We start from the raw sequence: 26801 nt of genomic DNA on the forward strand, positions 1-26801 counted from the left end.
ATAAATAACACATATAAAAATAACATAATAGAATAGGTATAAACAAATACATTAACTCTTAACAAAGTGCTGGGATTTGATAAACGCAGTAATAAGTCTTTCAATGGGCCCAACACCTGTGCTGCAGGTCTGCCCGAAGCAGTCCAAAGCCACAGGACAGCCTTTGGTGCTGGGACACCACAAACTCCCCCTCTAAAATGCAGCCGTCCTCTGACCCAGTCCTGGCGGCCGAGGAGTGATGAAGGACAGTACCACTTGAGGTAGGAGAAAGTGCAGAGGTGAAGTGGGGCGAGAGCCTCACGGGTGGGGCATGCTTCGTGCTTTCTGGATTAACTCCTCCTGGGGCGGACTGGAATTTGTGGCGCCGCATGAATTTGTTGCACTGCTTACACATGCGGTCTGACTTGCAATACACAGTCTCTGGTCACAATCTTCACACACTGTATGGCCATTAATTAACTGCTACCCTTCTATTTCGCTAGCGCCGGTTGGCATAAGCAAAGTCCCGTACAGAAATTTTGGTGCACAATCTGACGCATGCTCCGTGCGGTTTCTAGGAGAAAGTTCAGACTGGGAGGTTTTTGTAGGCACACACCCATATCCTGTTCGGGACGCCAAAAGAGATGTGGTACCAGAGGTGGTGTAGGGAAATACCTTATCACTTTGTGAAGCCAGGGCACCGTTAGCCTATACACAGTCCGAGGTTGGAGACAGCTTCTCCTTGGCCAGACACAGCGAGTAAAGGAACACACTGACATCAGGTAACGGATAACTGTGTTTACTGAGCAGGGTGCAGATGGTATTACATGGACAGAATGGCGCAGAGTGAGAGGATGCAGCGCAACCCCTTGGAACCCTGTTGCCGGGCTGGGACTTGTGGTGCTTTCACCCAATAAATTGATACTGACTTGAGAGACTTGAAGATTGATCCTGTTAGCTAGGGTTCTGTCAAGGTCTTGTAGCTTCCTCCACCAGGGCATGAACTTCCACTGTTGGGGTGATTCTTGCAGAATGACCGGATAAAGTAGATTTGATCTGGGCCTTTTCTTAGATCACACAACACACCTTACATCGTTACCACACTTGTGCTCAGCAGAAACTGGAGATGACCTGGGGCAACTCCTCCGCCACTGCACTATATGGGCAACAATTTAGAGGTTCCGATTGGCAGGCAGAGTCACATGGGGTGCACTGCTCCTCTGCTTAAAGGCATCATAACACATTTAAGTAACATATCAAAATAACATAACAGAATAGGTATAAAAAAATATTAACTCTTAGCAAAGTGCTAGGACTTGATAAACGCAGCAACAAGTCTTTCAGTGGGCCCACCACCTGTGCTGCAGGTCTGCCCAAAGAAGTCTGAATCCACAGGACAGCCTTTGGTGCTGGGACACCACATAAGCAAGTCGCTGTTATGGTCAGTGATTGGTTGAGCATGTAATATCTGTAGGGTTGGCATGTCAATGTAAGCAAGAAGAAGCAGAGAGGACCAGGGAATGGCAGTACCCAGGGTCTTTCTAAAATAAATGTCACCCCTAACGAAACACCTTTAACACTCTTTGCCCTGTAATAAAATTCATCATCACCCTAAAAACTGACTGCATCATCTCCAAACCTATTTTTTTTTACTGATGGAAGGACTAATGATGTGATTTGTGTATTTTATATTAAGTAAAAGCTGGAGGAACATCCTATAATTGTGGCAAGTTTCTACTTTTTGCCAGGGCCTGTAGCATATAAATAAAGCAAGTTAGAAGACCCTATCCTTGAAAATCTGTGTTACTGACCACAGATAATTCCCCAAGTGGTGTTCCCTTTATTTTCCGACTCATAGGGAAAGAATTGTCAAAACCTGTCTAGAGGAAAAGTTGACCAGTTGCCCATAGTAACCAATCAGCTCGCTTCTTTCATTCTGAAAAGGGCCTCTGCAAGATAAAAGAAGCGATCTGATTGGTTGCTATGGGCAACTGCACCACTCTTTCTCTACACAGGTTTTGATAAATCTCCCCCATAGTGTTTTCTCTTGAATTAGCCATTGCATGCACATTACAGTCTCATTAAAAAGTCACAGAACACATCTGCCTGAAATGAGCGCCGATCCAGTAGATCAGAATTAAATGGCTTCACTACTGTGAATTCTTTGTCAGCCATACATCCCTGTTTACACAAGAAGGTGTGCAACTGAGCAATAATTATATTTTTGTACTGCAGTATCCCAAAGTCTTTAACCGGTCAGATTTCCATTTTTTAAACTAAGAAGAACGGCACAGTAGACTATTCTATTCTACTTGCCAAAACATAAACGGAAATAAAATTTTATTTCAATATTGTTGTGTATAATGTGTATTGTTATGGAAAGCTACAATTATACATAGTAGGAGAGATACAACTGGCACTACTACTTACACTATCAGTCCACATCAAGTATGCAGTTAACCGGTCAGCAGTGGTGCTCCACATAAACTATTAGGCTAGGCTTGCCAAAAAACTGTCGTTTCCACACAAAGGAATTAATGCCAGAAAAAAAAACATTTTTTTTTCCTGTATTTTTGCGTTTTTTATGGCTTTAATTCCTATGTGTGGAAACACCAATTATTTTTTTTACCCTGTGACAGTTTTGTACTGCCTTTAGGGTACTCTTTTATGGGTCAGATGCACAGTGCCTGACCCAAGAAGTGAGAGGAGGTAAGTATGGGTCTGTGCTCATTATGCGTTTCTTAGCATGAAAAAAAAAAAAAAAAGATGTATTTAAAATGTGAACAGACCCTTTTTGGCAGCATGTTCCCAAACAGGGAGTCTTCAACTTAAAAGTCCCAGTTTTTTTTTTTACAAGCGTGCAGAACATCACAGGTGTATAGATGTGTGTAGTTGTGTAATGCGTTTTAAGCTCTCATATCGCTCTTACGGCATGTTTACGCTTACGCTGGGTACAATTGAGAGTGCCATGATTGTCTGAAACGCATTACAGTTTGGACAATCTTTTCTTGTTTTCCTAGTGAGGGTGTCTGCCAAAATCTATCTAGGGACATGGATTTATATGTTCTATGTGCAAATTTTAGCTTAAAGGTACCGCTATTCTTGGTCAATAAGAAAGGAAGGTAGAAGGCGCTCCATGTGTAGAACCTCTCGGTCAGATAAAATGGGGGGAAGGGAACCACCCATAGCCGCTTACCAGATTAGGTTGTGTGAGCTCACACACAACAGTGGATAGCGTATGGAGGTAGTACTAGTAACCAATTCATCCACAGCCTTCCTGATGAAGCCGGCCATGCGCAGCGAAACGCATTGCATCCTTGCCTAATAAACCCACCTGGTTGTTTTAGCTGCCGTTCTAATGAAATTACTGGTCCTGCGTCGGTATTGTTCCTGCACCCTCAGTCACTACATGGGCTATTCTTGGTCAGGATATCTTCTGCATGTCTTATCCTGCTGAAAGAAAGACATAAGACACAGGATAGGTAAACATAAACATTTATATATATACATTTTGTACAATTCTAGCTAGGGATGTCCCGATACCAATACTAGTATCGGTATCGGGGCCGATACTCGTCACTTGCATGGTATCAGTGACTCGTTTAATGTACCTGATACCATGTCCGATACCTGCTGCTGTGTGGTCCCGCTCTGCTGTCCCGTTCTCCCAATCGCATCATGGCGTCCTATGGAGGAGCATGTGACATACACGTCACTCTGCTTCCTCCGTAGCGTTACGCTAGGTGCAGGGGTGGAGGAGTGACGTGTGTGTCACAAGCTCCTCCATAGGACGCCATGATGCAATTGGGAGAACGGGACAGTGGAGCAGCAACACCCGAGGACAGCCGCAGGTGAGCGCTGTCTACAAGAGGGGGGCCTGCTGTCTATAAGGGGGGGGGCTGCTGTCTATGGGGGGCCTGCTGTCTATAAGGGGGGCTGCTGTCTATAAGGGGGGGCCTGCTGTCTATAAGGGAAGGCTGCTGTCTAGAAGGGGGGGCCTGCTGTCCATAAGGGAGGGGCTGCGGTCTACAAGGGGATGGGACCTGCTGTCTACAAGGGGATGGGGCCTGCTGTCTACAAGGGGGACAAGAGGGAGCGCTGTCTACAAGGGGGGGGGAGGGCTGCTGTCTACAAGGGGGGACCCTGCCCCTGCTGTCTACAAGGGGATGGGGACAGCTGTCTACAAGGGCATGGGGCCTGTTGTCTACAAGGGGGGGGGGGCTGATGTCTACAAGGGGGACAAGAGGGGGTGCTGTCTACAAGGGGGGGTGCTGCCTACAAGGGGTTCTGCGGTCTACAGGGGTGGGGCTGCGATCTACAGGGGTGCTGCTACTAATGTCTGCAACTATCTATACTACCTACAAGGGGATACTACCTACTATTAAAGGCAATCTTACAGCAGAGTCACCTGGACTAACTTGAATTTATAAGTAGACAGGTGACCTGGTTTCTATCGCTGCTCACCATGTGAACGTGAGCGCAATTGCTCCGGAGACATCGGTTTCGCCGCCAATGCAAATTCCCTGTTCTGCCCAATGGAGAAGCGAGAGATCTGGGCTCATACTACAGCAGCCGCCTCCATTGTACACAAGGACCCACATATCAGCACGGTAAGCAGCGCCAGAGACCGGGTCACCCTGGTGTCAGATTCCCTTTAAAATAAAAGAACTCGTACTTCGTATCAGCGAGTATTAGAATTAAAGTATTGGTACTCGTACTGGGTCTTAAAAAAATGGTATCGGGACATCCCACCACATTAACATTATCACAACCACATTAACTTTTTTTTCAATTAGGCCCATACTAACAGTTCTTCATTTCCATCTTTGTTTTGCCCTGTGATTTAATGTAGCACCCTATAAAAGTTCTGGGTTTAGAAGTTCTTGGCCTTAGCCAGGTACATGCTTACGAATATGGTTGCGGTTAGGGTTCTTGGCAGGGTTGCCAGGCACATTTTCTTGAAGGGTGCAGGAACTGAAAAACCAAAAACAACACAGCACTCCACACAAGTTAGGTCTTGCATACCGGCATTAACCCCTTGGGGACTTAGGGTTTTTCTGTTTATGCACTTTCGTTTTTTCCTCCTCACCTTTTAAAAATCATGACCCTTTAAATTTTGCACCTACAGATTGAAATGATGGCTTATTTTTTGTGCCACCAATTCTACTTTGGAATTACATCAGTCCTTTTACCCAAAAATCTACGGTAAAGAAAAAAAAAAACTTTGTGGGACAAAATTGAAGAAAAAACAACATTTTATAACTTTTGGGGGCTTCCGTTTCTATGCATTTTCGGTAAAAATGACACCTTATCTTTATTCTGTAGGTCCATACGAATAAAATGATACCCTACTTATATAGGTTTGATTTTGTATTACCTCTGATAAAAATCATAACTACATGCAGGAAAATGTATACGTTTAAAATTATCATCTTCTGACCCCTATAACTTTTTTATTTTTCTGCATACGGGGCGGCGGGAGGTCTAATTTTTTGCGCCGTGATCTGAAGTTTTTATCAGTGAAATTTTTGCTTTGATTGCTTTTTATTCATTTTTTTATGGTATAACCAAAAATACGCTATTTTGGACTTTGGATTTTGTTTGCGCGTACGCCATTGACCGTGCGGTTTAATTAATTAAATATTTTTATAGTTCGGACATTTACCACATGGAAATACCCCATATGTTTATATTTATTTACATCAGGGGTCTCAAACTCAAATTATCCAGGGGCCACTGGAGGTAGCAGCTGGGTGAGGCTGGGCCGCATGTACTCCTTACATATAATGCCCCCATCATGCGCCCCTCATCATCCACCAGCAACACCCCCCACCAGCAGTAGCCCCCCCATTATCCACCAGCACCCCCCCCCCATTCCCCCTACCCCGTGTGGTAATAGCATGAGCTGATGGATGAAGGGGGGGTGCTACTTCTGGGGGTTCCACACATTAGGTAGGCAGTAGGTTCCCCACATTAGGTAGGCAGCAGGTTCCCCACATTAGGTAGGCAGCAAGTTCCCCACATTAGGTAGGCAGCAGGTTCCCCACATTAGGTAGTAACAGGTTCCCCACATTAGGTAGTAGCAGTTTCCTCACATTAGTTAGAAGCAGGTTCCCCACGTTAGGTAGTAGCAGGTTCCCCACATTAGGTAGTAGCAGGTTCCCCACATTAGGTAGTAGCAGGTTCCCTACATTAGGTAGGCAGCAGGTTCCCCACATTAGGTAAAAGCAGGTTCCCCACATTAGGTAGTAGCAGGTTCCCCACATTAGGTAGTAGCAGGTTCCCCAAATTAGGTAGTAGCAGGTTCCCCATATTAAGTAGTAGCAGGTTCCCCACATTAGGTAGTAGCAAGTTCCGCACATTAGGTAATAGCAGGTTCCCCACATTGGGTAGCATTGTTCCCCCCCCCCCCCCCTGACTCTCACACACACAGACACACACAGACAGACAGACACCCACACATGCACACACACAGAGACAACCTTACCTGTCCTGCGCTTCTCTTTGGCGGCGGCCTGACGAGTGATGTCACTGGCGTCCTCCTGTGCGGGTCTGAGGAGGGATGTCATATGCGCGATGTCCCTCATCAGACTCCGGCCGGCCGGCCAACCGGAGACGCGGAGGAGGGAGGGGTAAGTGAAGCCTTCCGGCATTTAGCGCTGCTTGCCCGAAGCAGGGCTAAATGCCTGAAGAAGTTACCTGCCCGGAGCTGCATGTCCCAGGCGTCAGGCAATACAAATTACAAATGCCTGGTGCGGGCCACAAACTTTCGTTCCACGGGCCGCAAATGGCCCGAGGAACGGGAGTTTGAGAACCCTGATTTACATGGGGTTTTTTTTATGATGGAAGGGGTTAAATCACATTTATTAACTCTTTTTTTAACTTTTTTTTTTGCAATGTTATAGCCCCCATAGGGGGCTATAACATGCAGTGCATTGATTGCTTGCACTGTTCAATGCAAAGCCATAGCATTGCACTGATCAGTGTTTTCGGCGGTCAATTGCTCAAGCCTGGATCTCAGGCTTGGAGCAATCAATCTCCAATCGGACACGCCGAAGGCAGGTAGCGGACCCTCTGCTCCCGTCCTAGCTGATCGGGACACAGCAGAAACTGCGGTGGTTCCGATCAGCCTAACTGAGCAGCCAGGAATGCTTATTTAACAGTTTAGACACGGCGATCAACTTTGAAGGCTGCGCCTAAAGGGTTAATAGCGCGCGTCACCGCGATCGGTGACGCGCGCTATTAGCCCCAGGTCCCAGCCACCGTTAGATGCCGGGACCGAATCGATATGAGGCGGGTTCACCGCGTGACCCCGCGTTATATCGCGGAAGCAGGACCAGGACATACAGGTACTCCCTGAGTTCCCAAGAGGTTAAAGCATGAAAAAGATTTGAGACAGTTAGGCGCTTTTTGCCATAAAGGATTTCTTAGATTGCAAGATTTCTTAGAGTGCAAACTTTCCATCCCAGCCTTGCCGGTCTCCGGTCTTCTTGGGCTGGGACATGAAGCGGGGCCCTCTGGACGGTACCCCCTCCTTTGGGTTGACCGTGGTGTCCCTCTGCTGCACTTGGCACACCCCATAAGTCAGTTCTTTGGGACAATACTCCTTCCTCCTCATTTCCTCGACTATAGCAGCCATTCAGGCCTCTTTTTCAGCTCTCACCGACAGGGCTGCAGGAATTGAGGGGTGCTTCTTTCATGGCAGGGGCAGGTGCATGTACCGGATTATCTTTGGCTCATCACCGAATACCCAACGTAGTAGCAGGGGTGACTGGGGTCATGGTGTGGGCTGCGGGACCTGGGGTGCGGACTCTGGGCTTGACAAAGTAGAGGGAGTAGAAAAAACGGCTTCTGCCGGGGTACTCACATCGGACTCCTCTGTGTGGATTTCCGCTCAGGGTCCCCAGGGTCCCCATAGCCTCGATGATGCCGGTGGTGTTCCGCCATCTGGTGTAGCTGGCCACTGGTCAGTGCTCTCTGGTATGGGTACTTGCAGGCATCGGTCCTCCAGGGAGAGCTTCTGCAGCCTATCCGCCAGCTCCTGGAAAACATGGGCAGCCGCCGCTGCAATTTCATGGGCACGGGGCATCTTAGGACTCACGGGACTCGTGGACTCTTGTGCCTCCGCCATGTTGCTCCACTCGCTTACTTCCTACGGTCTGAAGAGGTCTGGTGGCACTCCGCTCTTTATACCGGTCTCCGGCAAGATGGCTTCCGGCTGGAAACACATCAGTGGTGCACCCTCTTCCCCCGCCCCCTGGGCAACAGGGGGCCAGCCCTTTAGGTTCCCCCTTGGATTCGGTACGAAGTCCTGGCTTCCATGCCCAGGAGCAGGATGCAGACTTTTGCAGGCATTCTTCACAGCCTTTTCTCCGACTCCATTAACCCTTGCAGGTACCAGACATTTTGTATGATGCAACATGGCTTCTGTTCGCACTTTGCACATGACGGGCACAGACTTTGGACTTTCACGGTGGCAGACAATAAACTTCTCATCTCCCCCTCTATTTCACAAGCGCCTCTTCGCATAAACGTTTTCACAGACATAGTCCCGTACAAAACTGGCGCAACTTTTGCCACACGTACATGCGGTTTTCTTGCAATATGGACACAGTTGAGACTGGGGGGGGGGGGTTCTTTGCATACGGCACACACTCGAATCCTGTTCTTCAAGCCATAAGTTGTGGTGTCGGCTGAGGGTAATGTATAATTAACCGTTTCGTAACGCCAGGGCGTGGTTGACCTATACATCACCCGAGGTAGACCAGCTTCTCCTGTGCCAGGCATGTGGCAAATAATTACTCCGACGCAAGGTTACGGATAACTGGTTTTCTTTACTGAGGTTGGAAACATGGTACAATCCGTTACAACTCAGATTAGTGTGAAGAAGATGCAGGGTGAACTTTGGGAAGCTTATCGGCTCACTGCACCCCTAATTACATTCTGTGAGTGGTGTAGTTTCCTAAATGGGGTCACATGTTGTGGGGTCCACTGTTCTGGCACCATGGGGTCTTTGCAAACGCACATGGCTTTCAATTCCAGCCAAGTTCTCTCTTCAAAAGCCCAATGATGCTCCTTCTCTACTGAGCCCTGTAGTGCGCCAGCAGAGCACTTTACATCCACATATGTGGTATTTATATACTCAGAAGAAATGGTATAAAAAATTATGGGGGGCTTTTTTCCTGTAACCCCTATAACACCAGCATTTTTGTGAAAAAATAAAAAATTTTCATTTTCACGTCCAACTTTAATGAAGATTCTTCAAACACTTGTGGGGTGTTAAGGCTCACTATACCCCTTGTTACATTCCATGAGGGGTGTAGTTTCCAAAATGGGGGTCACATGTGTTTTTTTTTTTTTTGCGTTTATGTCAGAACCGCTGTAACAATCAGCCACCCCTGTGCAAACCATCTCAAAAGTACATGGTGCTCTCACTCCTGAGCCTTGTTGTGCGCCCGCAGAGCATTTTACGTCCACATATGGGGTATTTCCGTACTCAGGAGAAATTGCATTACAAATTTTGGGGTCATTTTTTCCTTTTACCTCTTGTGAAAATGAAAAGTATGGGGCAACACCAGCATGTTAGTGTAAAACATTAAATTTTTTTACAATAATATGCTGGAGTAGACTCCAACTTTACCTTTTCATAAAGGGTCAAAGGAGAAAAAGCCCTACAAAATTTGTTAGGCAATTTCTCCCGAGTACGAAAATACCCCATATGTGGCTCTAAACTGTTGCCTTGAAATACGACAGGGCTCCGAAGTGAGAGAGTGCCATGCGCATTTGAGACCTAAATTAGGGATTTGCATAGGGACGGACCCAGATGCAAGCATTATGCTTGCCTTTGATACCAAAATTACCCTACGGCAGTGTCTCCCAAACAGGGTGCTTCCAGCTGTTGCAAAACTCCCAGCATGCCTGGAAAGTTAATGGCTGTCCGGCAATGCTGGGAGTTGTTGTTTCATGCTGGGAGTTTGAGCTGCAGCGGAAAATTTGCTGCATCTCAAACTTGTAGCGAGAAACTCACTGTAAACCCCTGCCCGTGTGACTGTACCCTGTACATTCACATGGGGGGGGGGGGGGGCAAATCTCCAGCTGTTGCAAAACTACAACTCCCAGCATGCCCTTTGGCTGTCCGTGCATGCTAATGGGTTGTAGTTATGCAACAGCTGGAGGCACGCTGGTTGCAAAAAACTGGAAGTTTGTTACTTATCTCAGTGTTTCGCAACTCCCAGCATGTACGATCTATCAGTGGATGCTGGGAGTTGTAGTTTGCAATAGCTGGAGGCACACTGGTTGCAAAACACTAAGTTAGGTAACAAACTCTTGGTTTCACAACCAGTGTGCCTTCAGCTGTTGCAAAACTACAACTCTCAGCATGCACTTACAACCGAAGGGCATTCTGGGACTTGTAGTTATGCAACAGCTGGAGGCATGCTACTGCAACTCCCAGCAGGCCCTTTGGTAGTTTGTGCATGCTGAGGGTTATAGTTTTCATAGAAAAAATGTGCTTCCAGCTGTTGCATAACTACAACCCCCAGCATGCACAAACTACCAAAGGGCATGCTGGGAGTTATAGTTATGCCTTCTGCTGTTGCATAACAACTCCCAGGATGCCCTTTTGTGCATGCTGGGAGTTGTTGCTAAGCAACAGCAGAAGGCCAGCCTTACCTCCTGCTGCTGCGTGATCATCCTCCTGCCTGCCGCTGCTGTCTCCGCTCCTGGGGCCCCAATCCTGCCACCGATGGCGGGGATCGGGGGCCCCCACTCAGGTACAGACTCCATGGCACTGGCTCTCGCCCTCTGGAATAGGAGCAGAGCTGGTGCCGTTAGGGACACCCGCCCACAGCAGGAGTCCTGATTCGTCGGCAGGCAACGGCCGAAGAATCAGGACCATCGTGAGGTGGCACCAGTGCCACCTCACTACTTCTGCTAAAGGGTGATAGGTGATGTCTTGGGTGGCACCTATCACCCTTTTTTCCAGGTCACCGGGGACCTGATTGACCCAGAATCTCCGCAGGGGACCAGAATTCCCACGGGCGTACAGGTATTCCCTGTGTCCTTAAGTTCCAGGACGTCAGGGCATACCTGTATGCCTTGTGTCTATAACAGGTTAAAGTAACAGGTGAATAGAAAATACCAATACATTAACCATGATATAACATTACATTATACTGTGAGTTATAGAGAGTCCTGAGGAAAGTGGGCTCAAGAGACATTGAAGCAGCATCTGCCACAAGGGATGGGCAGGAGTACAGAAGAACACATGATTATGTACTGGGTAACCACACTGGTATTATTATTAGTAATACTGATCTCAGTATACAAGATTTGGTAAGTAACATTGTTGTGGTAGCCCTTGGGGGGTGTATGATAGTAGTGGTATGGTATAAGTATATAAGGGGTTAATGTTAACCCTAGAGTTCGTGACGCCAGGCTGAGGGCTGGTATGCTGAATCAATGTTCCAGCCTATCGCCGCCCTTCCCAGTAACGATAGGTGCATAAAATAACTGAAGGTCCACAAGGAGATTTAAACTTGAACTTGAATATCTTTTACTGAAGTTCTTGCAATAGTCAGGGCACAGTAACAGTCTCATACAAACAGTCTTTAGGTTGCTTAGTGACTGGCAGTAGTTGCGGACCTTGAGCTAGACATACAGTCTCTGAATTTAGGAAGAGATTTGCAGATCCGTCCGGATTTAGGGGAGTTATTAGGTCCGGTGATGCTGCAGAGTGTTTGGGGAGTGATAAACTCTATAATTAGATTGTTCAGCCGTCGCCGCAAGGCTCAGGCCCAACTCACTGCGATAATTGCTGTACAGGTCTTGCTTGCTTGACAGCCCACGAGGTAAGAGAGCTGTTGCTAGCTTAGCAACCCAGGAACAAGAGAGCGAAACATGGCCGCAGCTCCCTTATATGGGCAGGGGGCGGGGCGAATCTGATTGGTCCGAACATCTGCCATTCACCATTACATGGTGTAATGGGATTGCTTACATCACAGGGCCTCCAAAGGTCCTTAAGCCTAATACCATAGAGTTCACCTCATCACATGACCCGCAGGTCCTGCGACGCTACTGGAAACAAGTAATTAACAATTTTTTTACACATGTTATTCTATTTATATTAACCTATGAATAAATTAGAGATCTATACACTAGAATAGAGGCGACCAGGGGTAGACTGGCCGACAGGGATCCCTAAGTCCTAGGGACTCTGGCTATGGGGACCCATACATAAATAAGTACCGTATAGAATGCGGTACTGGGACACCACATTGTGATGGTAATGTGTTTGGTGATATTTCTTCTTGTATACTGGTATAATTGGTAATATGGATCAGTGTAAAGGATTTGGTCAGTAACAGTATGATGTTACTATGTATGGTGATAATATTCTTCCTTTTATACTGGTATTATTATTAGTAATACTGATCTCAGTATACCAGATTTGGTAAGTAACATTGTGGTGGTAATATGTATGGTGTTAATTTTCCTCCTTGTATATTGGTCTAATAGATAAAATAAATCTTGGTATACTGGATTTGGTCAGTAACAGTATGTTGATAATATATATAGTAGTAATAATGGGGAGATTGATCATGACCTGTGCTGAGGCAAAGTTCACCAGTTGCCAGTAGCAACCAATCAGATTGCTTCTTTTTATTTTCCAGAGGCCTTTTCAAAAATGAAAGAAGCTATCTGATTGGTTGCTATGGGCAACTGGTCAACTTTTCCTCAGCACAGGTCTTGATGAATCTCCCCCAATATTCCTACTTGAGTACTGGTATTATTGATAGTATTAGTATCAGTATACAAGATTTGGCCAGTAACAGTAGGATGGTAATAGTTATAGTGATACTATACCTCCTTGTATACTGGTATTTATTAGTAATATTGGTCTCAGTATACAGGATTTGGTCAGTAACAATATGATAGTAATATTTATAGTGATAATATTGCTCCTTGCATACTGGTATTATTGGTAATATTGTCCTTAGTATACTGTATTTGGTAAGTAACTGGTATGAACTGTAATATTTCTTCATTATATACTGGTTTTTATCTAGTAGTTACATGATTTTGTTTTATCTAGATCAGGGGTCTCAAACTGGTGGCCTTCCAGATGTTGCAAAACTTCAACTCCCAGCATGCCTGCACTTGCCCAGACAGCTAACAGCTGTCGGGCATGTTGGAAGTTGAAGTTCTGCAACATCTGGAGGGCCACCAGTTTGATCTAGATGTACATTTTTTTTATCTTGGGAAATTTTTTACCAACGTTAACATTTTTACTCACACACACACACACACACATATATTTTTTTCGATCTTTGTCCCCTCCCTTTGTGGCACTGACCTCACATGGCCACACCCATGACCATAATCGGCTTCTTGGTCTAAAATGGCTATTTGGTCTCAGTCTGGCCCTCGTAACCATACTAAGGGTATGTTCCCGTGGAACTGGAGTGGAATTCCGCGCAGTGAACATAACCATCAGTGTGAATGGGTCTTCCGCGAGTCCTGTACCCACTGTGGATTTTCAACGGTGGACAATTCTGCCGTTGAAATAGTTCCACACAAGAACAGAACATGTTCATTCTTTGCGCGGGAGTCTGCGAGCACTGCATAGCCATCAGTGGTGACGGCACAGTGCCGCGCGGTTCTACCGCTGCCGGCGGCTGCCAGGCTGAATCTCCGCTCGCTGAATTTCACGAGCGGAGATTCAGCTTGATATCGGCAGTGTGAACGTACCCTGATGCAGCAACCTCTGTTAACAGCTGTTCTTCACTCCAGACAATAGACGTGTATTGGAGAGTACACCCTGGAATCAGTTAGGGCAGTGGTTCTCAACCTTTTTGGCGACTGTACCCCCAAAGGCTGAAAGTATGTCCGCGGGTACCCCCTCGCGCGGAACTTGTGTGCGAGGGGTACCCGCGGACAAAAGGTGTGTTCTTACCTTTATACTAATGCATGCCCCCTCCATCTTAATACCTTTTGTGCTATTATTCCCCCCTCCATCTTAATCCCCTTGTGTTATTATTCCCCCTCCATCTTTATCCCCTTGTCCCATTATTCCCCCTCCATCTTTATCCCCTTGTGCCAATATTCCCCCCTCCATCTTTATCCCATTGTGTTATTATTCCTCCTCCATCTTTATCCCCTTGTCCCATTATTCCCCCCTCCATCTTAATCCCCTTGTGCTATTATTCCCCCCTCCATCTTTATCCCATTGCGCCATTATTATCCAATATGGCAAAAGGGGATCAGAGGGAGGGGGGGAATAATAGCACAAGGGGATTAAGATGGAGGGGGTGGGAATCAACCCTCCCGGGTGGGAATCAACCCTCCCCCTCCATATTAATCCCCTTGTGCCATCATTCCCCCTGCATCTCTATCCCCTTGCGCCATTATTGCCCCCTCCTCTGATCCCCTTTTGCCATATTGGATAATAATGGCACAAGGGGATTAATATGGAGGGGGGTGGGGGGTTGATTATCCCTCCCTCCATCTTAATCCCCTTGTGTCATTATTCCCCCCTCCCTCTGATTCCCTTTTGCCATTCCCCCACCCCCTCCATATTAATCCCCTTGTGCCATTATTATCCGATATGGCAAAAGGGGATCATAGGAAGGGGGAATGGCACAAAGGGATTAAGATGGAAGGGGAGAGGGATAATGGTGGAGGGGGGATGGGGAGTGATAAAGCACAAGGCATACATCCCCCCTCCGTCCCATACAGTCCCCTTCCGTCCCATACAGTCACCCTCCGTCCCATACAGTTGTGTTTAACTTTTTGTTTTTATCATTTACCTGGTGTCCTGCGGTCCCCTGTGGCCTGTCCATGGATGCAGCGCGTCCCGTTCGGCGGGGCCGCACTGACGTGTGACCTCCTCCTGCACTGCACGGCAGGTCCGCACAACGTCAAGGGAGGTCACACGTCTCCCCGGCAACCACGCAGCTCACTCAGAGTAGCCGTAGCCACAGCTCGGGCCGCGGCTACTGTACAGTGAGCTGCCACGGCCGTTCTCTGCTTTGCGCTGTCAAAGACTGGCCAATGCATGGCCGGTATTTGACAGCGCTTTCGTGTACCCCCTGACAGCCCCCGGCGTACCCCTAGGGGTACGCGTACCCCAGGTTGAGAAGCCAGGAGTTAGGGCACCATTTTCAGTGGACATCTGGAATATTGGAAAGCACCCAGTCATGCTAGACACAGCTGCTGGCTTTAGTTTATAAAATAGGGCTCCTATTGAGGACCCCCTGTTAAGATTTAGTTTCCAAACAGGGCATATGACTCGAGAAGCAGTTGGAGTTACACACAGAGGAAGTGTGGAATTTATACAAACACCAACTTGGTCATACTAGGACAAGCTGCACAAACTGAGGACAATACAGGACGTCAGGTCTCAGTCGACAATGTAAAGCTCTGCTCTCTCTTCCTGTGGTTGCTAGGACAGCCCTGTTTACTCAGCACATCATTATTAATTCATTGACCATCCCACAACAATGGTTTTCCACCCGGCAGAACTCCCATTCTTTTTCGTTACATCCTCCCTATTTAGAGAAACTTCTTGTTTTTCGTACTATATACAGCACAGGACTGCCCTCATCTGAGGCGTATACATGACATCTCCCAGCCATGCAAGACTGTAGAAGCTGAAAACAGGTATGGTAAGTAAGCACTTGTCTGGACTCTATGTGCACCATAACTCCAGCTCTAGGTGCTTTCTTATAAAGTGCAGGGTTGTTTTTGCCTGTGCTTGTTTATGCTCTACTAGCCTTACTCAGACTATGAACTGGCTTCCTTTACTTTCAGCCTGGGAATTCTAAAGATACTAAAGTCACCCACAGAGGTTAGACTGAAGTAAGGGGCTCCTGTTATTCCTGCCTGTGTATGGGGATGGCAGTGCCCCTTGGGCATCTGATCTTGGGAGGAAGGGTTTATAGGTGATGGGTTATTGTGTAACCTAAGTTATGTGGGATCACAGGTGTCTACCCACCTCTGCTGTAGGAATTATCATGCACATTTGGCTGAACCTAATAAGCATTTTAAAGGGCTGACTGGGACTGATGGCTGCTGTTTTATGTGCACTGCTTCATCCCATTTGTTGTAATGTAGAATGCAGTTTATTGTCCTCTGTTATCAGTCATTTCAGCTCCAGTAGAGGGTGATTGTAGTGTTCTTCAATGCAGCATATCCAGAAACATGTCTGTCCATACAGTATATAGGTCTAGTGTTCTTTTATTGCAATGCTTGTCCTGATATTTGAACTTTCATGCACACGCTTGCTCAGATCTGCTGAGCATGTGTGTGTACTAAATGGTGAGAAGGGAATAAACCCCTGGCACCTTATCTTCCATTAGAACAAAGAACATGTCTAAATCTGACATACCCATTCTTTCTCTCACCAACATCTGCCATGAAGGGGAAGTCAGGAGACCCCCATACACATCAGAAAGTTGACCCCTTCTGCTAAAATTGGTAGGTTTATCTTTCTCTAATGTAAACCAGTAAATGGGATATTGACTTAATTTTAGGCAGTTATTTTTTCACAAGTAAACAGTGCTTTACAAGCTTCCTGATTATCTCTTCCTGAGATTATCTTTGTTGTCCATAGTAACCAATCACAGCTCAGCTTTCATTTTGTATGTTGACTGGTAAAATGAATGTTTAGATGGGTTGCTATGGGAAACAAAAAGAATCTTACTTTAAGACAGCTTGGTCACTCTCCCCAATATTTTAATTCACTGTACATTGTCCGACCTTAAGATTTAAAGGCAAATGGCAGGGTTTCCATAAAATTGTACATACATCACTGAGCCATAGTGAGCAGTGGAGTAGTAGTCTGTGGGTGTATAGGGCAATAGTACTTTTCCATACAGATTTGTCATAGAAGTGTGGAGGCTATGGGACTGCATTCCCTTGGAGATTAGCTGATAATATAGCATTTTCTGGGGGATAAGAAGCTTTGGGAGGCTGAGGCACCAGGCAGGGCCATAGGTCACTATACAGGCTGTAGGATGAATGGCTCCTGGGGCTGTTATGAAGCAGCATCCCCCCCATCCCCCTGACACTTTCTCCCTCACCTTCCTCCCCTGAGTGCTCTCTGCCCCCTCCTGCTCTCTCCATCCACCTCCCCCCTCTGCTGATAAGAAATGCTTTCTCCACAACTCAGAATTCGCTGAGTGATCTTGTCTTCTTGTGAAATCCTGTTGTTTCTGTACCTTGCACCCTCCTCCAGGCTATGAGCTCCTGCTCTTAAAGGGGTTGTTGTCCTCTACCAGCCTCTTCAGTCTCAGGAGCAGCCGAGGGCAGCAGAAGGCTTCCAGGAGCTGTGAGTGTGACCCACAATACCCCCTTCTTGTCATGACTATTTCACTGTCATCTCTACTTTACCACCCATTCTGTATATGCCCCTCATAGAACACATACAATGCCTCCACCTGCCTGTCATGACTAGACTAATCCACTGCCTTACTCTTTACTGTCACCCCAAAATCACCTCATAGACTAAAAGACCCTCATATTACACACACACTCACTACTGTACCCGCAGCCCACTATATTAGACACACACTACATGAGCCCCTCACATTACACAATTGTACCCACAATACCTCCACCTGCCTGTCATGACTAGACCTATCCACTGCCTTACTCTTTACTGTCACCCCCAAATCACCTCATAGACTAAAATACCCTCATATTACACACACTCACTACTGTACCCACAGCCCACTACATTAGACACACACTACATGAGCCCCTCACATTACACAATTGTACCCACAATGCCTCCACCTGTCATGACTAGACTTATCCACTGCCTTACTCTTCACTGTCACCCCCAAATCACCTCATAGACTAAAATACCCCCATATTACACACACTCACTACTGTACCCACAGCCCACTACATTAGACACACACTACATGAGCCCCTCACATTACACAATTGTACCCACAATGCCTCCACCTGCCTGTCATGACTAGACTTATCCACTGCTTTACTCTTCACTGTCACCCCCAAATCACCTCATAGACTAAAAGACCCTCATATTACACACACACACACACACACACACTACTGTACCCACAGCCCACTATACTAGACACACACTACATGAGCCCCTCACATTACCCAATTGTACCCACAATACCTCCACCTGCCTGTCATGACTAGACTTATCCCCTGCCTCACGCTTCGCGGTCACCCCAAAATCACCTCCTCATCTTGGAGCCCCTCATATTACTCCTTCACTTACTACCAATGCCTCTACACATTTTTTGGGAAAAAGTAACTATTTTTGTTGTATTTTCACCTATGTGGTCAGAAGTTTCCTGAAGCCAACATTGACTTTCTGTTTGCAACTTTTTCTTCACTGTTGGCACCTTTTTTGGGACAATGGCATTTATATTTTCACTACACTGCAACACCATAAAAATATATGAAGCTAAAAGAAAAAGCACCATAGAGCTCTGTGAAGGAGGTATATTATCACTATGAAAAAATGGGGGGCTCACCACATAGTCGAATACACGGTGGGTGCTACTGCTCAGTATAATGAAGACCTACATAACACCAGAGCAAAAGAAATACTGTATAGAGTGCACACCACGACAGCATAAATATAATATAATCAATAATCTTTATTACTTACAAAATACAGTAAAAATACACACAGAGGGCTAAAACCAATTAAAAAGCTTAACAAAGCATGACCCAACATGGGAGAGGGGCCATGAACCCCCCCTCGCCAATGTCCTGTCCCTGTAATATACACACTCAATGTGGCTGCTGATACACAATAGCACATCAATGTATAGCTGACACACTAAACAACTCTGAAAAATGGCAAGCAGATGCAATATAACTACTAAATAGCAAAGATGAACAAAGTGCAGACAGAGTACATAATATCACCAGATGTCGGCAGCCACAGACAGAGGATCCATAGCAATGTGTGCAGGGACAGGACCCCAGGACCCCACGCGTTCCGTCACGATTGGTGACTTCCTGAGGAAGTCACCGATCGTGATGGAACGCGTGGTGTTTGAGTAAGATGCTTCTAGGGTTCTTCTAGAGAGAGAAATCCACAGCGGATCTGTCTCTAGGATCTATTATGATCATGGCTATGACCATTTACTGGATCCAAACCTTCCATTATGGGGCACACTGGGTTTTGGGAAAATCAGAATGGGAATATGGCAAATACAGCTGATACTGAATGAATTATATGGGTGGCTGGGGGCCGCAATTTAACTGTGTATGTGACTTATTTATGTTATCATTGGAACTTGTGCTCTGGAATATGTCCAGGAGGAGGAGCAGGTGACTGGTAGAGCAGAGGTACCCCATAACGCTCCCATAGAATTATAACATATCCAAGACTTAGCAGTGATCAGTACCAGGGCAATGCCAGGATGACAGCTAGTTGCTACACCTCTGTAGCCTGCGTAGAGTGTTGTCTATAACCCTGGGAATTCTTATCAGAGCATTGCTCTCATATACTGTGCATTAATGACTAACTTCCTAGAATGCCATTTGCTTATCATTTATGTAAAGGTGAAGCTGCTGGTTCAGGATTATTTTATCAGACCAGCACTAAACACATTAACTCTAAAGATGTGAAAGTTCTATCACTTTATGTGCATGTTATAAATGGATGGACCGCTGCCTTGGCACCAATGACCAACATAATAACACTTTAGGCGAATGATAGTGACTGCCTGGCTTTTTCACCCAACCAGTTTTTTTTGTTTCACTGCTTCTGTCCCTTTGTTCCATTGTAATTGTCATAGTTGTTTTGGTTCCTATTCATTATATAGTGGCTGCAGGTTAAGTACATGTACACAGAGCAATTGTCCATGTATTACAGTTTGAACAGTTTCAAGTAATGATCATAGCAAATTTGTAGCATCGCTGCCTTGGCAAAATATTTGGTTTCCTATGTTGGTCAGGGCAGCAAGTTTAAGCTGGTCATACACATTAGATGTGTCGGCTGACAATTTCAGCAGAACTGGACGACCCTCTAAGGGTACATCTACATCTCAGATTTGTGGATCCAGCAGAAGGATACGGTGGGAGAATTAAAAAAAAAAACACCTCCTGCTGTATTCCTGCCAGATCCACACCGTACTTCATTAAAAGGGTACTCCGCCCACAGACATCTTTTCCCCCATCCAAATAGTTGGATAGGGAATAAGATGTCTGTGGGTAGAGTACCCTTTAATTTCAATGAGTTGAGGGAAGAAGGGAAGAAGGATCAGGCATGCTGGATTTCAACTGGCCAATCATTTTGCTTTTAGAGGAAGCTAGCAGTAGTGTGCTTCCCAAGTGTTCATGTTCATATGTATGAGGGGGATTGAGAGAGATAGCTGTCAGCCAATGCTATCATATGTGTATGACCACTTCTACTCTTTGCCCCAGATGATGGAAAGCCTACAACCTCAGGAACTCCCAGAGCAAGGGGCTATGAACAGGGACCTGGTCTTACACAGTGGATATTTCCTATATACAGTATCCTGTTTGGGTTGTTGCTCCTAAATTTGCTGCCCACAGCAGAAAAACACTAATGTGAACATACAGTAATGATATCTGACCATACAGATGAGGTTGGGATCAGAAATGGCTCTTAGTGCTATAGATAAATGGATAATGCCCTACAGATTATCTCTTATTCTTTTGCTATAAGATTATACAGGATCTCTTAGGTCAACAGATAAGGAACTATGGCGCTCTGGCCATTGCAGATAACAGTTCTATACTACAGTACTACACATAAGAATCTGTGTAACCAAATACAAGATTGTTGCACAAATACAGTAGAGTCTCCCAATAGCAGACACTCATGTGGAATAAAAAAGTGTCCACTATTGAGAGATGTCCTCTATTGGAAAAAAAAAGCTCAAAAACCTTTCTAAATGTCTGAATACTGTCCTGTCTGAATACAGTATAATTACCTATAAAACATGATAAAAAGCAATATTACAGCAGAATCTCCCAGTGTCGTTTAATTTTCCGTTATCCCCCTCCCCATCATTTTATTTGCCCTGTATACCCTGTGCCACCTTATGCCGTGTGTCAAATTATCCCCCTTACCCCCTGTGCCACATCAGTTCCACTTGATCCCCCCTGTGCCATTTAATTCCCCCATTATTACCCTCTGTGTAAATTCATCACTCTAATCTTTATGAAGTGGCAAAGGGATAAAAGGGGAATGAAATAGCACAGGGGGCGATCAAGAGGAAATAATGTGGCACAGGGGGGTAAAAAGGGGGGGATGATTTGACACAAGGGGAATAAAGTGGCACGGGGGATCAGGGAAGTAGGAGGGAGAATGATGTACAGAAGCATGAGACCACTGAGGTCTTCTGCTTCTGTACTGGGGCTTCTGCAGGGGGCTGCAGTGGGGGCCTGGGCCCCTTACTGGGGTATTGGCTGTACCCCCTGACGGTGGCCCTGTGTACAAGGTAGGGCCGGAACATAAGCCTGGTTGTCCCCTGTTGGGAGTGTTTTGTCCCCTATTGTCCTCTATTGGGAGTGTTTTATCCCCTATTGGGTGTGTCCGCGTCCACTATTGGGAATGTCCTCTATTCGGAGAGTGCAAATACATTAAGTCTTATGAGACTCTGCCGGGAATTAAAAACTAGGGGAGGTGTCCCCTATTGGAAGGTGTCCCCTATTGGGAGGTGTCCGCTAAACGAGATTTCACTGTACTCCTAAGTTCTGTTGTAATAAAAGAACAAGAACACTGTGTGTAGTTTTGTGTGAAGTTAAAAAGTGTGTTTTATGTTTTAAGTAGGGATAGGTTTTATTTAGGTATATAGTGTGGGTCTACTTATCGTGTGTCTAATTTATAGACAATAGCCTTCTTTATTGCTACTCAGGTTCTGCAACCTGCAAAACCACCACATTAAAAAAAAAGCTTAAAAATTTTATTTTCCAGGTTGAAAACTTGACATGTTAGTGGTATATATCCACTAAATGACTAATACCAACATAAATCAAACAGACTCAGTACCCTCACCTCCACATACACCTGCCTGCTATCCCCAATTGCTTGCGTGTTCAGAGTTTACAATAAGTCAGCACTGAAGAGGTAAAATTCCTGGCTGTAGCATTTTGATGTGCATAGCTATTTCACTCACCCTCTGACCTCTCCTATTCTCCTAGCTGGACATGCTGTTGTGCTGCTGACTCTTTCATTCCACCATGGGTACCTCCACTAAATACACGCCAGCTTCAACAGAAGAGCCAACTCCTAATGGGAAAAATGGAACTCCAACCGACTCCAGCTCCCAGCAATCCATGAAACTGAAGAAGGAAATCTCATTGCTCAATGGGGTCAGTCTCATTGTGGGCAATATGATTGGCTCTGGCATCTTTGTGTCACCAAAAGGGGTCTTGATGTATAGTGCTTCATATGGTCTTTCCCTTGTGATCTGGGCAGTTGGAGGAGTATTTTCCATATTTGGTGCCTTATGTTATGCAGAATTAGGCACAACCATCACCAAGTCGGGAGCAAGCTATGCCTACATCCTGGAGGCTTTTGGTGGCTTTATAGCCTTTATTAGGCTATGGACTTCTCTACTGATTATTGAGCCTACGAGCCAAGCGGTTATTGCTATTACTTTCTCCAACTACATGGTGCAACCCATTTTCCCATCGTGCGAGTCTCCGTACTTTGCCAACAGACTTCTAGCAGCAGCGTGCATAGGTAAGAATCAAACTTTGTTTTAGTTGGTTTCATCTTCTTTTTACTAAATTACATAATCAGACATTATAATGTTATTCCCACCACTGAACACCATTTTTGGGTTTGTACGGGAATAAAATCCACATAAAATGTGTACCTTTGTAAATATGTCGCATTACTAGTCTTGCTTTCATTCTGCCTGTTAGGCAATGTTCACATGGTAGAATTTCTGAGTGGAATTCTGTATGAAAATTCTGCATGACTTTATAGCCAATTCACTTCAATGGAATTCCTGCAGCGGGAATCCTGCAGCAAAAATTCTGCTGTGTGAATGGAACAGCGGAATCCCATAGAAGTGTATAGGCTATAAATTCATGCAGAACTTTCAATAGTGTAAAGACTACATAAACAAGCAAGGAATGCTAGATCGTTACAGTTTTAAGGCCAGCAAAAATACAAATATGGCTTTTAAATGCAATGTATGATCAGTAAAAGACAGTAATGTTATTTCTACTGTATGTAAACTATAAAATACAGCCTAGATTTACTAATGAAAGTACACCAGAATCATGTCACAACCTGTCTAGACTATTTTTTTCTGGGTCGGTCAACGGGTGTGTGGCTTCAGTAAAAAGATGTAGCTTTGGTAAAAGTAGCGTGGCTCAAGATGCTCCACTGTGCGCCAAACTTGCACAAGCATTCTGAAGCAGGATTCTGGCATAGTTTAAGGCTAGTAATAGTTGGTCCAAACTTAGGTTAGAAAGTCAAAGTATGTGTCAGATTTAATTCTGTCCAAAAATAGACAGTTTTAGTAAATGTGGACCAGTATTTTTAAAGTTTGACATTCCTTGAATATCTGTGTTATGTATCTGTTTTGTAAGGAGCTGTAAAGGGTGTGCATACAATTGCATTGGCCCTTTGCTGCATATAGAGGGTCTCCACACAAACTCCTATGCATGTATGGTGAAATCTTTCCTGCCTTAAAGGGGTACTCCCCTGGAAAACATTTTTTTTAAATCAACTGGTGTCAGAAAATTAAACAGATTTGTATATAACTTCTATTTAAAAATCTTAACCCTTCCAGTACTTAACAGTTGCTGTATGCTCCACAGGAAGTTCTTTTCTTTTAAAATTTATTTTCTGTCTGACCACAGTGCTCTCTGCTGACACCTCTGTCCATTTTAGGAAGTGTCTAGAGCAGGAGAGGTTTTCTATGGGGATTTGCTTCTACTCTGAACAGTTCCCAAAATCGGCAGAGATGTCAGCAGAGAGCACTGTGGTCAGACAGAAAGGAAATTCAAAAAGAAAAGAACTTCCTCTGGAACATACAGCAGCTGATACGTACTGGAGGGGGTTAAGATTTTTAAATAGAAGTAATTTAAAAATCTGGTTAACTTTTTGGCACCAGTTGATTTAAAAAAAAAAAAAGCTTTTCCAGGGGAGTACCCATTTAAAGGGGTATTCCAACCTTAGACATCTTATCCCCCAAAGGATAGGGGATAAGATGTTTGATGTCTGATCGCAGGGATCGCTGAGACTCCCCGCGATCTCCATGCAGCACCCGGCATTCTGTGTTGAGTGCTGCTCCAGAGACGGAGACTTGACGTTACTCCTGTCACGAAAATAGCCCTCTCCAGCAGATTGCCTAACAGGGCTCCTTGTGCTGCCATACAGCATCTCTGCCGAGTGTCATTTTTGGAAAAAAAATAAAACCTTTGTCATGTCACAGAGACTTGTGAAAAGTTTTCATCGGTTAGGGTATCATTCCTGAGACCACCCCCAGTCAGTAGAATGAGCAGGGAGAAGCATGCGACCACACACTTCACTCCCCGGCTCGCATCCATCTCCTTCCAGCTTCACTAATGGCCCCAATGACTTTTGCCAGTTGTACTTTAACCTGTACCTTAAGGGTTTATTTAGCTTTTAAGGAGGAAGTAGGAAGTGATCAATATAGCAGATAAAAGAGAAAAATAGATGCTATTCAGCTGTACAGCAGGTGAATATTAAAGGGATTTCCAAGATTAGAAAAATGTGTCTTCTTTCTTACAAAACAGCCCCACTCCTGCCACAGGTCGTGTCTGGTATTGCAGCTCAGCTCCACTGAAGTGAATGAGACTGAGTTACAGTACTACACACAACCTGTGGACAAGAGGGGTGCTGTTTTGCAAGAAAGAAGCTTTAATTTTCCAAAAAATCTTTTAAGTTTTTGTGTGCCTTTAATCTCTTGTATATGACACCTATCATGTCATACAAGTCATGTTCCAGACCCATATGGAAGTGAAACTCTGTGTGCTCCTGCTGCTGAGTAGTAGGAAGGAGCTTTCCTCTTTTCAATGATCCCGTCTGCTGGCCTTCCCTTATTTTTGTCTTTAGCAATCTGATGTGTCTAACAGGATGTGGGTGGAAAGTGGTACACAAGGAAGTGCGGCCATGGATCTTGTGCTGACAGCAGCAGGACAGTCTCATGACCAGTGTGTACAGTACATCCTCACTGATGTCAGAAAATCTGCCAAATCTCTGTCTACAAAGAGAGAAGTTAAGAGCATGACTAATGTCCGCAATAGCTGCCTGACAGTGTAGAAATACTGGACACTTCTGATGAGACTGCAGGACAGGACTCTTTATTATTTAGCTGTATTAATGGAACCATCCTACATATAGATGTATATCAGTATATATCTATATAGATATTCATGTCTGCAGTTTGTCAGTAGAGGTGGCTGGATGGGTCAACAATGAAGGAAAACACATGGGACCTATATGATAATGTCTGTGAAATTGAGAACTGAATAGTGAATTATTTTTCTGGAATTTGTTGCATACTATCAAGTTGTGCAATACTGTACTTTAATCACATCCAACTGGATCAGGTATAGGAGATAGCTGTTGTCTTATTGGCTGACATGAATGCTTGGCTTTGCTGATGTTTATTTGGATAGGGAAAGGGAAGAAGCTTCTGCCAAACACCTCTGTGGTACCCTCTTATAAGATCCAACATGCCCACTTCTCTTCCGTAATGACAGATAACAGGAATCCGTTAGCCTTTGTTAGGTGTATGGCCAGCCTTCATGTGGTAATATACAGTAGATGAAAGCTGTCCCGATTCTCCCCGATAGCAGATGTTGGTATACCGTTGCCATCAGAGGTGTCTAGCCTTAGTTTACTTCTGCTTTCCCAATGAGAATACATGTACGCTTGATCAAGTCCAGTCTGCATTTGTATAGGAGCAACTGGAGAAATAGCTGTTGTCCAACAAGTTTTTCGCTGACAGCTATCTTAGGTGCTTACTTTTTTTTTAAGTTTTCTTTTCTAAGATACATCTGTGTCAGCTGGACATAAATTGTCATCCCCTTAAAGGGGTACTCTGGGGGGAAAAAAATTATTTAAAATCAACTAGTGCCAGAAAGATAAACAGATTTGTAAATGACTTCTATATAAAAATCTTAACCTTTCCAGTACTTATCAGCTGCTGTATACTAAAGAGGAAGTTGTGTAGTTCTTTCCAGTCTGACCACAGTGCTCTCTGCTGACACCTCTGTCTATGTCAGGAACTGTCCAGAGCAGGAGAGATTTGCTATGGGAATTTTCTTAGGTTCTGGACAGTTCCTTAAATGGACAGAGGTGTCAGCAGAGAGCACTGTGGTCAGACTGGAAAGAACTACACAACTTTTTCTGTAGCATACAGCAGCAGTACAGTACTGGAAGCCTAAAGATTTTTGATTAGATATAGTTTACTAATCTGTATAACTTTCTGGCACTAGTTGATTTGAAAACTTTTTTTCTTCTGGAGTACCTCTTTAGTGTTTCCATTCCCTGACAGCAAGTAGAAATCGAGAAATCTCATATGTTAGAAAGTTGCAGAACTTTCCATTATACATTGATGCAGCTTTATCCTTAATGTTCAGTACAATTAACTTAAATATTTTATAAAGCAGAAGGACAGATTCTGTCTTGAAATGTAAATGTTGTACTCTTTCTAGTACCTGGTCTTTACATAATGGCTTTGTTGGAGCTGCTTTAGGCAGCGTTACTAGCTATTGTACGTAATAAATTGCAGCATGTCTTGTTCTGCAGGCTCTGTGGCATTTCTGTGCCTGCCCTTGGGACGTAAGAGAGCCAGCAGCACAGC

The 26801-nt window shown here is 45.0% G+C and overlaps 2 protein-coding genes across 7 annotated transcripts in view; one reads left to right on the top strand and one right to left on the bottom strand.

The window, feature by feature from the left end:
* Positions 1–18017, bottom strand: part of CIROP (ciliated left-right organizer metallopeptidase) — a 249063-nt gene extending 231046 nt beyond the window's left edge. The window contains exons 1-2 of the mRNA XM_056527154.1: positions 17199–18017; positions 3314–3429 (exon numbers count right to left, since the gene is read on the bottom strand). The gene's annotated coding sequence lies outside the window, so the exon portion shown is untranslated. The remainder of the gene's footprint in view (positions 1–3313; positions 3430–17198) is intronic.
* Positions 15344–26801, top strand: part of LOC130277007 (Y+L amino acid transporter 2-like) — a 37781-nt gene continuing 26323 nt past the window's right edge. Inside the window, exons 1-2 of one of the 6 annotated variants that reach the window (XM_056527174.1) lie at positions 15344–15644; positions 22150–22693. In XM_056527174.1, coding sequence (XP_056383149.1) covers positions 22189–22693 — 505 coding nt within the window. In that variant the 5' untranslated portion in view covers positions 15344–15644; positions 22150–22188. Of the gene's footprint in view, positions 15645–16379; positions 16456–16677; positions 16696–16760; positions 17309–18086; positions 18464–22149; positions 22694–26801 lie in introns of those variants that run through there. The other 5 variants (XM_056527179.1, XM_056527188.1, XM_056527206.1 and 2 more) reach the window with 5 other exon arrangements.

The sequence above is a fragment of the Hyla sarda genome, chromosome 1 (genome assembly GCF_029499605.1).
Source record: "Hyla sarda isolate aHylSar1 chromosome 1, aHylSar1.hap1, whole genome shotgun sequence".
Classification (NCBI taxonomy): Eukaryota; Metazoa; Chordata; class Amphibia; order Anura; family Hylidae; genus Hyla; species Hyla sarda.